We start from the raw sequence: 12,090 nt of genomic DNA, 5'->3' as shown, positions 1-12,090 counted from the left end.
AATGGTAAATGAGAGCAGTAATAATGTGTTCAGTGCAGCTATTTCTGTGTCCTGCATTAACGCCACACTGGACCATTAATTGTGTAATGAACTAAAGGCGGAAAGAGGGAATGCTGCAGGTTTAGCTAGAAGTTCAGGCACATACACACACACACACACACACACACACACAGACCAAGAGAGACTACCTCAAGTCATTTTTTCTGTCCTCACTGCCAGTGAAAATGCTGCATGAAGTGACAAAAATACACATAATTAGATTTTATTTGTTTATTATACGAAGTAGGTCATGACTCTGGCTTCAAAAGTACCTCATCCAGTCAGAATCAATGTACATTTCTGATAAACATGTCAAGTTGCAGCATTGCTTGACAACCATAAACTACAGTTATAATGAACTTATACTAATGACTACTCTGCATTGTTTATTTTAATTATTAATATTAGTAATTGTAACTATTTATTGTTCATCATTGTTTACAATCAGTAACTAAAACTAAATCCATGAAAAAAAATTTTTTTCGGTAATTGAAATAAAGCTGAAATAAATTATAAATATTACAAAAAAAGCACAACTTAAATGGAAATTAGAAATGTTAGACACTTATTGATTTTCATTATATTATTATATTATATTATATTATATTATATTATATTTTATCAATAAAAATGTTAGACACAGTAACTGAAATTTTAATTGAATAAAAAAAATCTAAATAAAAATAATAAAAAATAAAAATATGAAAAGCAAATACAAATTTTAACTAAAACGTACAAAAAAAATAAATAAACTGAAAACATAAAAAATAATAGATAATAGATCATTTAAAAATATTAACACTGTAGTAGTATACAGTCAAACCAAAAATTATTCAGACACCAGATGTAAGTGAGGATAGCAGAATTAGTAAACTGTGACATATTATACCCAAAAATTCTTCATACAGTGGACTACCAGTAAAACTGATACAAATTTTAGACCAAAAATTATTCAGACACTTTGACCTGACCATGTTTTGCTTAAGTGTTATCTGACATTATCAAGATGAATTTGTTCTGACACAGTTTAACTCTGAGTTCTTGTCATATTGTATTACCATTTTCTAAACTATAGCGAATAAACTGTGATAATGCATGAAATGTTGAAGGTGTCTGAATACATTTTGGTTTGACTGTAGAAATAATAATAAAATAACACTCCACTGTGCATGGATCTACCATTGACCCACAATAAAAATAGAAACCGAGCAAAATGCCTCGTCGTGCAATGATTTTGCCTTGTGGCTGATTATAGGATACGGTGTTAAAAAGAATCTCATAGCCCAGATCAGTGTCTTCACCGTACTGGTTTTCAACCTGAAGTTAACCTTCTGTCATACACAAAACACACACAGAGCCACACGGCCCACTTCTCATCCCCAGGCCACCGCGCTAAATGAGTTTCAGTCCAGTACTCCAGGGACAGGTTAGACTGGACCTGTACTTCAGTGTGCTCATTACCTCATTCAAACACAGATAACGCTCTCGCAGATTTGATTTGGCCATTATAGGCACAGCGCCGGAGGCCTCGTCCTCCTATTGAGTTTCTGTAACTTGTCCTAACACGGTTTTTACTGGCAGCGAAGTGACATCAGTTTTTAAGTGGACAGCAGGTGAACGGCGGCCTCACAGCGTAAGATATCAGCCTTCAAATGCCAAAGAAACAAGTTGTAACTAGAGATACACAGATACTAAATTTCTCTGGTGATACCAATAGCTGATTATTCAGAATGACATCTGCTTATACTGATACACTTGTAAGAAATTATTTTAAAAATGCATAAAACAAAGATCATTAGAGTATGTTTTACAAGAAAATACTTTTTAAGTCTTTATACTTCAAAAAATCATCTGTTACTTGCCAGTTCTTTGTAATTAATTGTAAAAGTGAAAATTGTTTCAACCCCATTTTTTTCCAGTGTAGTTTGGTTTTCTTAAGGAACACACACACGCACACACACACACACACACACACACACACGCACATATATATATATATATCAGCCTGCAGCACAAATCTCTATATACTGAGACATTCAATTCAAATGGAAGAGGAGCTATATGAGATTCAATATGTTGTTTGGAGATACACTAGTGTACCTTTGTAGCTATATATATATATATATATATATATATATATATATATTCAGATAAAATAATCACACTTAAATCAAAATTAAATTTTGTATACAACATACATATATACTTGACAGTAAATAAGCTCCTCTCTAGTGTTTTTAGAACTAACTAACCAACTGTGAACACTGGTAATTTCCTGAGGTAAACATTAAGTTAAATATTGTTATTAAGCTGTCTTTCTGCGGTTTAAACAAAAAACGAGCAATGAAACGTTTCAGAAAGTTGTACTGTGTCTTTCAATATTTTCTGATGTTCATGCATGTTTATTAAAGAGGAAGAGATCCGCGCTGCCGCTTGAATTGAAGCGTTACAGTATTCTGTCATGCCACATTTAAGGGGCCGTTCACAAAGAATGCGTTTTTTTTTTCATTCCAATGCTCTACTTTTCCATTGTTTATCTATGTAAATGCTCAAAACGGACAAGGATGACCATTGTGTCCTGCTTCTTTAGCAGCGTCTCGCACATGAGCGCCGCATTTTTAAGACAGTGTGTAAAGTTAAAAGAATTTCAACTTTTACACGCAGTCCCGCTCATCAGTTTGAGTTTCAAAACAGTGGACCAATCAGAAGACCCAGGAGGCGGGGCACGCGTTGCATGATTTTGTGTATAGTAGCAAGTTGGCATGGCAAATGTTTTATTTGCCGAAAACATGGTGGAGGCGGCATTCTGCGTTGCTTTTTTTTTTTAAACCATTCCTGAGTGCTGCGTCTCATGTTTTAAGACGCAAAGACGAGTTCTGGCCCCTAAGCACGCCAAAACGGCATTTATTGTTGAATTTTGCGATAAAATAAACAGAATTTGAGAGCTTAGACTTAGTTTCTAATCAGAAGTAATAAGCATAAAGCTCGTTGCGATTATTAGATGAGAGGCACGTTGTTTGGTGAAGGGAAAAACTGTGAATCTGGCAACCCTGGCTTGAAATACATGTGATCCACAATGTCAAATAGAATCTGTCAACTGCGCTATTGTTTTGAAGTGAGATTGCATTAATGTGTCATTATCCCGTTAACTTTGACAGCCCTAACTTCGACACAAGAGACATTTTCTTCATGCACCAGTTATAGTCTGAGATGTTTTTCCGCCCCCTTTTGATTGACAGTATTTATTCGGCCCTGATCATTGGCTGTTTTTAAACAGTAGGCTGAAGTCTGACAGTGCAGATTGTTTTTATCAGTCAATACTGATTATTGTCCGATATATCAGTGCATCCTTACTTATCCTTAACGGTTCAAGCAATGAACCCGGTAAACCAAAAGGTAGGATAAAATCAGAAAGGGAAATTAAAACTACCACAATGCACACATACACCTATGGAAATATGCTGATGTTGATTTCCAAGTGTTTCCTAGACTATTAGCTTGAGTCATACTGTAAATGCGCACGATTCTAGCACAGCCAGTTGGATTTCCTCAAGCGGCATGGAGAGAGAGAGAGAGAGACAGTCAGTGGCATTGTAATTGTATTAGCCTGTGACTGAGAAAAAATGCTCATTGTTGTTAAATTAGATTGTGCTTATGAGAAAGTGTGGAAACATTCAGTCTCTCGCTGGGAAAATCCAACAACTCTTTTTGGCCCGGGACTGCTGTCAATCAAACAACTGACAGATTGATGTTAGGGATCAGAGGTCAACTCTGACCTGGGGTGGTGAGGAGGTAGGGTACTTAAACACTTAGAAATGCTCAGGTTTTGTGATGGGGCATCCCTCGAGTCCCAGAGCCCATCTGGATCTGATGAGACGGGTGGGTACCAAAGACAGAGGTCACCCTACAGGAGACTTTCTCCTGTCCGCACCAGCCTTTCCTCTTCTTCCACTGCCATTCCCATTCCTGAGGATCTCCTTTCCCTCAACAGCACTTAGAATGACACATGTGGTCTGTTAGACACAAAAAGACTCATTCAGTTCAGCCCACCAGGACTGGCCTTTGAAAAACTCCTGAGAAAGAGGGAAGGCAGAGAGAGGCGTTTGGCGGAAGATCAGAGTGATGTGAAGAAGAAATCACTCCCTTCTTCTTGGGAAGGTTCCCCACTGGCTGTTTTAGGGAATCTGTGCATTGACAACCTTCTTCAAGGAAAGGGCCGCAACCTTTACCAAACAACGGGGCCTCAGCAGTCTCGCTTCCTTTTTCTTTTAGAGGAGTCCACTAGTTTTGAAAGGCTTCTAGAAATAAAGCAGGTTTGGCAGGCGTTTAGCAGCCCGTGATGCCAGCAGGGGTCCTGAGCTCAGGGATTTTTCGTGCAGTAGGGAGTCTCAGCAAGACCAAGAGGTCTGTCTTACAATTCGTTGCATTTTCACATAAAAGCTTTGGCTCTTCATAGCTGTAATAGATGTTACACATTGCTGACGGACTAAAAGCTATTGCTTTTGATGGTGCTTTTTGAGGGCAGAATCACAAAGGTGGAAATGAATCCCAAGGTATAACCCACAGGGCATTTTCACACTAGAGTACTGGGTGAAACTGAGTTTAACTGTAAAAATGCGGTGTGTCCATCAAGTAACAAGCAATAACCTTACACCTTGAAAGCATTTGAATGTACAGTTTTATCATCATTATTTTTGAAAAGAAAAAAAAAAAATTATAATATATATACATATATACAGTGGGTACGCAAAGTATTCAGACCCCCTTAAATTTTTCACTCTTTGTTATATTGCAGCCATTTGCTAAAATCATTTGTTAATTTTTTTTCCTCATTAATGTACACACAGCACCCCATATTGACAGAAAAACACAGAATTGTTGACATTTTTGCAGATTTATTAAAAAATAAAAACTGAAATATCACATGGTCCTAAGTATTCAGACCCTTTGCTGTGACACTCATATATTTAACTCAGGTGCTGTCCATTTCTTCTGATCATCCTTTATTTTATTTTATTTTATTTTATTATTTTTTTAATATCATGGATTATTAATTCTTAACTTAATCATTATGTTTTTGGGGGGTTTTACCACATGACATTTTCCAAACTGAACTAACCTTGCCATATTATCAGATATATTAAAACATATTGTAAAACACCTTCTATGATATAATTTCATCTTTTAAAATATTATCAGATATATTAAAACATATTGTAAAACACCTTCTATGATATAATTTCCTGTTTGATTTAGCGAACAAGTTTAGAATATTTTGAAAGCAACTACTTCACTGGCCAAAACAAACAAACAAAAGATTATCCAGACTACTCAACCTTATTTTTTGAGTAATTGTTTTAAGGTTTTATTCACCTTTACATTTTTTAGATTGTGTCCCCCAAAATATATCAAAATCCATTTTTAATGAAAATAAACAAACAAAAACATATTCATTATAAAAGAGGTATACTCTATTATGCATGTATGAATTTTAATTATGTGTTTTTGAATGCATTATTAGATTCACACGAGTCATGTCAAATCACCTTTATTTCTATAGCGCTTTATACAAAACAAACCCCGGTTTCACAGACAAGGCTTAAGCCTAGTCCCAGACTAAAATGCATGTCTGAGCTGTTTTAAAATACGTTAGTAGTACTATCGATTTGTCTCAAGATCCACACCAGTAATGTTTATTTTTCTAAGGCACGTTTATAAAAGCTACTTAAATGTCCTAATTGAACTATGGCCTAAACCTGGCTTAATCTAAACCCTGACTGTGAAAGCAGGCCAAAGTGTTTCAAAGCAGCTTCACAGTAACAAACAGGAATAAAATAACAGAATCAAACTTCTTCAGCATTATCCAGCTCAAGTCAGTTCAGTGTTCATTCACTTCAGTTCAGTAAATGTGTTGATGTTGAAGACACAAATGTACAGAACCAGTGTGAAAAGAGAGATGTTTCCACTGAACTTGAGTGTGCACTACACATCTAACCTCAAATGATGTTTCGTGTCTGTAGGATTCAAGCGAAGACCAGGGAGCTCCGAGAGCGACAGGCCAGAGAAAGAGACTACGCTGAGATCCAGGACATCAGCCGAAACTTCAGCTCCGACGAGGAGCACACCTACGCCGGGATCGGCTCTCTGGACTCGTCCCTGGACAGCAGTATGGACCTGAGCCATAACCCTGGTCCAGAGCGTTCTCAGAGCCCCCGAGACCAGGCCTTGCCCTTAGAGGCTCTTTACGCACAGGTCAACAAGCCCCGCAACGGACGCCCTCCATCTGCAGACAGGTAAGCGCTCACAGCTTCTCATTGCCAAGGACTTCCATCCTTCAGAATCGCCGTGACGTGATGCACAGGCTGCTTTTATTGCTGAGATTTTGAGTGTTTGTCAGGGCAGTTAAGCAATGCTTGGCTGATGTAACGGGATGATGACATGTTCTTGACTTGAAAGACGCAACCTTGGCTATGTAATTGCAAAGCTTTGCATAATGCAAGCTAAAGTGTGTTTTCTCGCTGTTGTGAGCTGTCAAATATTTCTCATTTTGTAAGGTTGGATAGGGTGAAGGGCACCGTCACTTTTGAAGCTTCTAAGTTTCTTTTATTCTGCTGAGAAAAAAGGAAGTTTCTCTGCAGACCTCTGTCTCTTTTATATTTGTTCACGTCTGAAAGTTTTGAAAATGAAAAACTGTTTTCATCCACCCTTTGTAGTGTTAAAAAAAAGAAAGTCAAACAAACAGTGTTATCAGATTTCTCACCTGAGTCCCAGCGGCTGCTTTTATAGCAAGGTAAAGCATTGATAATTCTCTGGATGGGGAAATTTAATAACCAGCGGGCTCTTTATTATCGCGGATCATGTCAGATCCACCCTCAACGTGCACAGAATCTCTGAATTCATCTGGGTTTTTAAGGGAAAGAAAAGTCAACTTTATGCCAGAAACTGCTGCAATTAAGCTGAACTTTAGAGTGTTCTGACGCACTTCAATATTTAGATGTAATTGAGTGTACTGCTGAATGCACTGAACAAGCTTTTACTGTCATTTCTACTGAAACATGCATGTGATGAATTTAACTATATTTGTAATACACGTGCAATGATGAAATTGCAATTTAGTACATTTAAATCAAATGCAATGTCAAATAACACTACAGTTAAATTTTAAGTACTTTAGAATGTTATTTAGTGAACACATCAAAGTAAGTGTATTTCTATAAAGCATGATTATTATTAAAACAAAATGATTTAAAATGTATTTTAAAGTAAGTCTTTTAAATCCGATGTTGTTAGAAATTGCACTTTTAAAAGTGTAATTAAATGGGTTAAGAAACAGTCATTAAAGTGTCTATCTTTAAATACTATTAAGTGACCTTTTAATTCATTAATATTATATTATATGTATATTTTTAATATAGCCTACTTTAATGATTCAAAGTACTTGAAGTACTACTTCAAAGTGCACTACAAGAAGCACACTTCTTTTTCAAAAGGAGAAACAGGAAGTTCGGGAGACTTTGTTTACATTTATTATGATAGACTACTGTCTAAAAATATCATTAATGTTAACAAATTATCTTTTGAAAGGTCTAAGGATTTAGTGTTAATATATGGTCTCTGTTTTATGATATAGATGCTCCAGCAACAGTAATATAGTAATTTGTGTTGGGAGTGTAAAAGAAAACATGCAACATGAAAACAGCACTTTATACCTTGATGAAGAAAAACAAGTAGAACTAACTTTAATGTGAAACATACTCTATTATTATTTATTTTTTTCCAACAGCCTTTAGTCTTTAGTTTACATTTAAGGTCTGCAGAACCATGATTTGCAACTTGTTAATGCAACTAGTTGGCATTTAGAGGAAGGAGCAATGCATATACCACTATGGATAGGATGAATCCCTTTTTTGGATTTTGCTAAGAAGTTGTCATCTTTTAGAAGTTGACTAGCATGTAGACTAGGGCTGTGCGATTAATCGAAATCTTCATAAAATCGCGATTTGAGCTTGCACGAATTCTAAATTGCTTTATAGCACAATTTTCCGCACCCCCGACCTCCCGCAGTATGCTATCCGAACCAAGCAGAATGCAGCGCGCCTAAATGGAGCACGAGAACAGAACAGACCGGGCGGGCATACAAACGTAACGCCAGTTTAACGGATCAGAGCGTTCACACTGCACACGATTGCGGTCCGGCAGTGCGCTCCAGGAGCGGTGCATCTGCAGCAGTCATGAGATAGACGGAGTCCGCTTCCACTCACGCTAGCCCGGCCTCAGCTCACTCTAGCCCGGCCTCAGTGCACACTAAGCCAGGGCTTCCCCTCACGCTAGGCCGCTCGCATACACATACTGTATACGCACTGCAGACGGAGTACGTGTTAACTTGGCGCAACAAATCTAGTTCAACATCTGAGGCAACGACACAAAGAGCTCTATGACCAATGCATGGCAAAAAAAATGCATTGTTTTTTTCCTGCCATATGTCTATTCTAGAAACATTTTGTTACACCTTTACTTAGTGATTATTTTGCCTTATGTCTGTTCTAGAGACATGTTACAGCTTCTTGATAAAGCTCTAATTGGTTTTCTTTTGGAAATATGTTTCAAATTCACACTGAATGCATTAATGACTGTAAAGCATGTCTGTGTGTGTCAAAACCGTGATTAAAATCGAAATCGCAAAATTGATCAAAGAAATCGCGGTAGGTTTTTTTTGTCCATATCGCACAGCCCTAATGTAGACATGAACTAAAAGTTCCAAAAGTTTGAGTCTTCCAGACAGAAGTAGTTTCAGTGTTTTTCCTCTTCTGTGTTGATGCCAGCTTTATGATGTGTGTCTCAGATGCTGTCTGTCTGATGCAGAGGATTGACCTACATTTGTTGTGGTGAAGTGAGAGTTTTTTAATTTTTTATTTTTTTTTGAGATATGGAAGATAAATATTCCAAAACGCCTCCGTTTGTGCTGTTGTTGTTCTCTAACTGTTCTCCAGATTCATGGCTGGTTTTACGGTATTTATGACAAATTCACCAATGAACATCCATCAGTGTATGAAGAATAAGGGAAACTCACTCTGTATTCACACTGAAGAATCACCGCCATCGCTCTGTTCCTCTGGTGGTTATGAAATGGTTAGCGGTTAGTTAAGGAAATGCTACGAAAGGCCAGCGTGTCTTCTCTAAACAGTAATTACTCTCTCTGGGTTTATTCCGGCGGTGGTTAATTGGCTCGTCAGCGGTGGTAAAGGCACTGATTGACAGATGTCTCTCAGGCTGTGTGACCTTTCCCAGGATGCAGTGGGAAGGGATTATTAGGTGACCAGCTGCTGTTCTCCAGGCAGGATTGTTCCCAGCGGCCCGACTGTCATGAGATCAGCCACCAGGTTACGCAGCGCGCAGTAATCTGACGAATCCTTGTGCCAATGTCTCTGGTGGCAGCAAAAGGGCAGCACTCTGTCCCGAGTGTACTGCAGTGCGTGAATCCACAGCAATATTAGCATTCATTCGTTCGTTCGTTCATTCATTCATTCATTCATTCATTCATTTACTATGCATAAATATTACTTGGGTATTCTAATATAATAATACATTTAATTTATCCTTATATATTTTAATATACATGTACTTTATACATAACATATTTGAGCTTTGTGGCCTATTATTCATGTGCAGATCTAATTTTTATTTATGTTTTTTTGCGATTTTTGGATCTACGCACCGCCAGAAGTGTATGTATCTTTTTTGAATTGGACTTGTGTCTGGCGCTACACTTTTTCAGTTTCTTCTTCTAATATACATATACTTTAAATTATTTTAAATGGAAATACTATATAATTTGATCAACTTTTATTATTAATTAAATTATTACAGTAAGTATTATGTAACTTTTCAGTTCAATATATTCTATATATTACCTCTTATATAGTCTTAGCTTGATAGTATAATAATAATAATAATAATAATAATAATGTTTACTTCTATGTACTTTTATACTTATTAATAATTAAATTATTACAGTAAGTAGTAATTATTCAATAACTCTATATCTTTTATATATCATCAATTATGTAGTATTTTGTATCATTACAACAACAATAATAATAATAATAAATATATTGTTACATAATCTTATTATAAACATATTATGCATTATTTGAAATATAAACTGTATACTTTTATGTACATTATACATTTATTAATCATTATTACATTTTAAATATAAATTATATAAGTATGTATATTCATTCAGCAACTCTGAAAATTGTTAAATATTATGCATTATGATTTGTAAATACCGTATAATTTTATGTACTTTTATTAATAATTAAATTATTACATTATACGTATGAATACTTATTCAGCAACTTTTCAGTTAACATAATAATAATAATAATAATAATAATAATAATAATAATAATAATAATAATAATAATAATAATAATAATAATAATAATAATAATAATAATAATAATAATAATAATAATAATAATAATAATAATAATAATAATAATACATCTGTAAAAAAATAAAAAGTATGTCCTGGCAGAACATTAACAGTACATTTTCCATTAAGTTTACAGACATTTCCTTCAGCAATAAAACACAACCCAATGCAATGCGTAATTCAAAAACAGCTAAAACCGAGGAAAAAACAAACAAACAATCAATATGAAAAACTCCATAATAAAACATACTGTATACCCTATTTGTCATTTGTCATATTTGTTTTGCTTGAACAAAGAGAACAATCAAATAAAAGAGAAAATAAAAAGCGATGTGGGAATGTTTGTTTTATGATATTGGAAAATGTTCTGACTGATGCTTTCTGTGACAGTTCTGTTCAGCTCCTTTCACTCCTGAACGTCCTGACGTACTGAATGTGAAACTGCTTTTGACTGTCCTGCGAGATTCACATAAATGTTTCATATATTACTGATGGTATAAGCTTTTCTATTTTCTGCAGTGTGCACAAAAACCCCAGAAGATGCGTTTGTGCAATTCATATCACATTTCTGAAAATAAATCTGAGCTAAACTAAGTTAGCAACAACCTGCAACCAAAAGATATACTAGTTTTAACTATTTGTTCTCCAGGCTGAAAGAATAAACAAATGTTTATTAAACTATAAGTTACATCTTAAACAGAGAGTGCAGTTTACCGAGTCGTCTTTCCTTTTTAAAATGAAAATAAAATGCTTATTTCAGAAAGCAGAGTAATAAGCCTTGTCGCAAACGTACCTGCTTGACATCTGATTGCATGCAAATCACCCTGCGTATATTTTCAATAGGGAGTTTGGAGCTTCACACTGCTTTGCATATCACTTAGAAGCAAGCCTTTGTGAAATACGTTGTAATATTTGTTGTCGTGCCTCTGGAATAAATTGCATACTTTCATTGGTGTTTGGCTGCGAGGCCTGTAATCTCAGTAAATGGAGTAATGCATTCACATTCAGACCGTCACATCACTCCATTTGAAAGGCCCGACTCCCTCCGTGAATCAAAACAAAGCCCAAACTAACATTTGCATTTCTAAATGAAAGCTAATAGAAGTTTCATAGTGTCAGGCTCCTGAAATAAACAGTCCTTGAGTGAGCGTCGGCTTTAGCTCATTATAAAGAGATGCGTGGGATTGGGTGAGAGGAAAAAGTTTTATCACAGATTTTCCCAGAGTTGTTTTCTTGGACGTTTAAGTGCTTATTCTCTTAAAGAAGTGGCGCAGAGGGAAAGTGATTCCATCTCTTTGTAGATAACATTGGAGAAGAGGATTTCCTGTCTAAAATGCACAGAACAGGAAGTGGATAAGGCTCAGCGAGGGTCTGTTCAGATTCAGTCAATCACAGCCGCCACCGAGGCCTGTATCCACAGTAGAGTAGAGGAAAGAGCATGTACATGTACAGCTCATATTTTACTTGTTTATCCCAAATCAAAAGAAACCGATAATAATCTTATATTCTGACATTATTTTACCATATGTTTTCCCCCCATGTCAATTATGCACAGCAGTCACCCATTCTCATCAATGTAAAAAAGGGTGGAAAAAAACTTTATTTTTTTT

The 12,090-nt window shown here is 35.9% G+C and overlaps 1 protein-coding gene across 1 annotated transcript in view; it reads left to right on the top strand.

Annotated features, from left to right (window-relative positions):
• LOC107692754 (partitioning defective 3 homolog) overlaps window positions 1-12,090 on the top strand; it is a 444,353-nt gene that overhangs the window by 350,268 nt on the left and 81,995 nt on the right. The window contains exon 22 of the mRNA XM_016491924.1: window positions 6,060-6,332. Within this exon, the coding sequence (XP_016347410.1) occupies window positions 6,060-6,332 (273 nt within the window). The remainder of the gene's footprint in view (window positions 1-6,059; window positions 6,333-12,090) is intronic.

The sequence above is a fragment of the Sinocyclocheilus anshuiensis genome, unplaced genomic scaffold, assembly GCF_001515605.1.
Source record: "Sinocyclocheilus anshuiensis isolate Anshui unplaced genomic scaffold, SAMN03320099.WGS_v1.1 scaffold762, whole genome shotgun sequence".
Classification (NCBI taxonomy): Eukaryota; Metazoa; Chordata; class Actinopteri; order Cypriniformes; family Cyprinidae; genus Sinocyclocheilus; species Sinocyclocheilus anshuiensis.
Note: the sequence above shows the minus strand (reverse complement) of the source record. Positions and strands in the feature narration are given on the sequence as shown.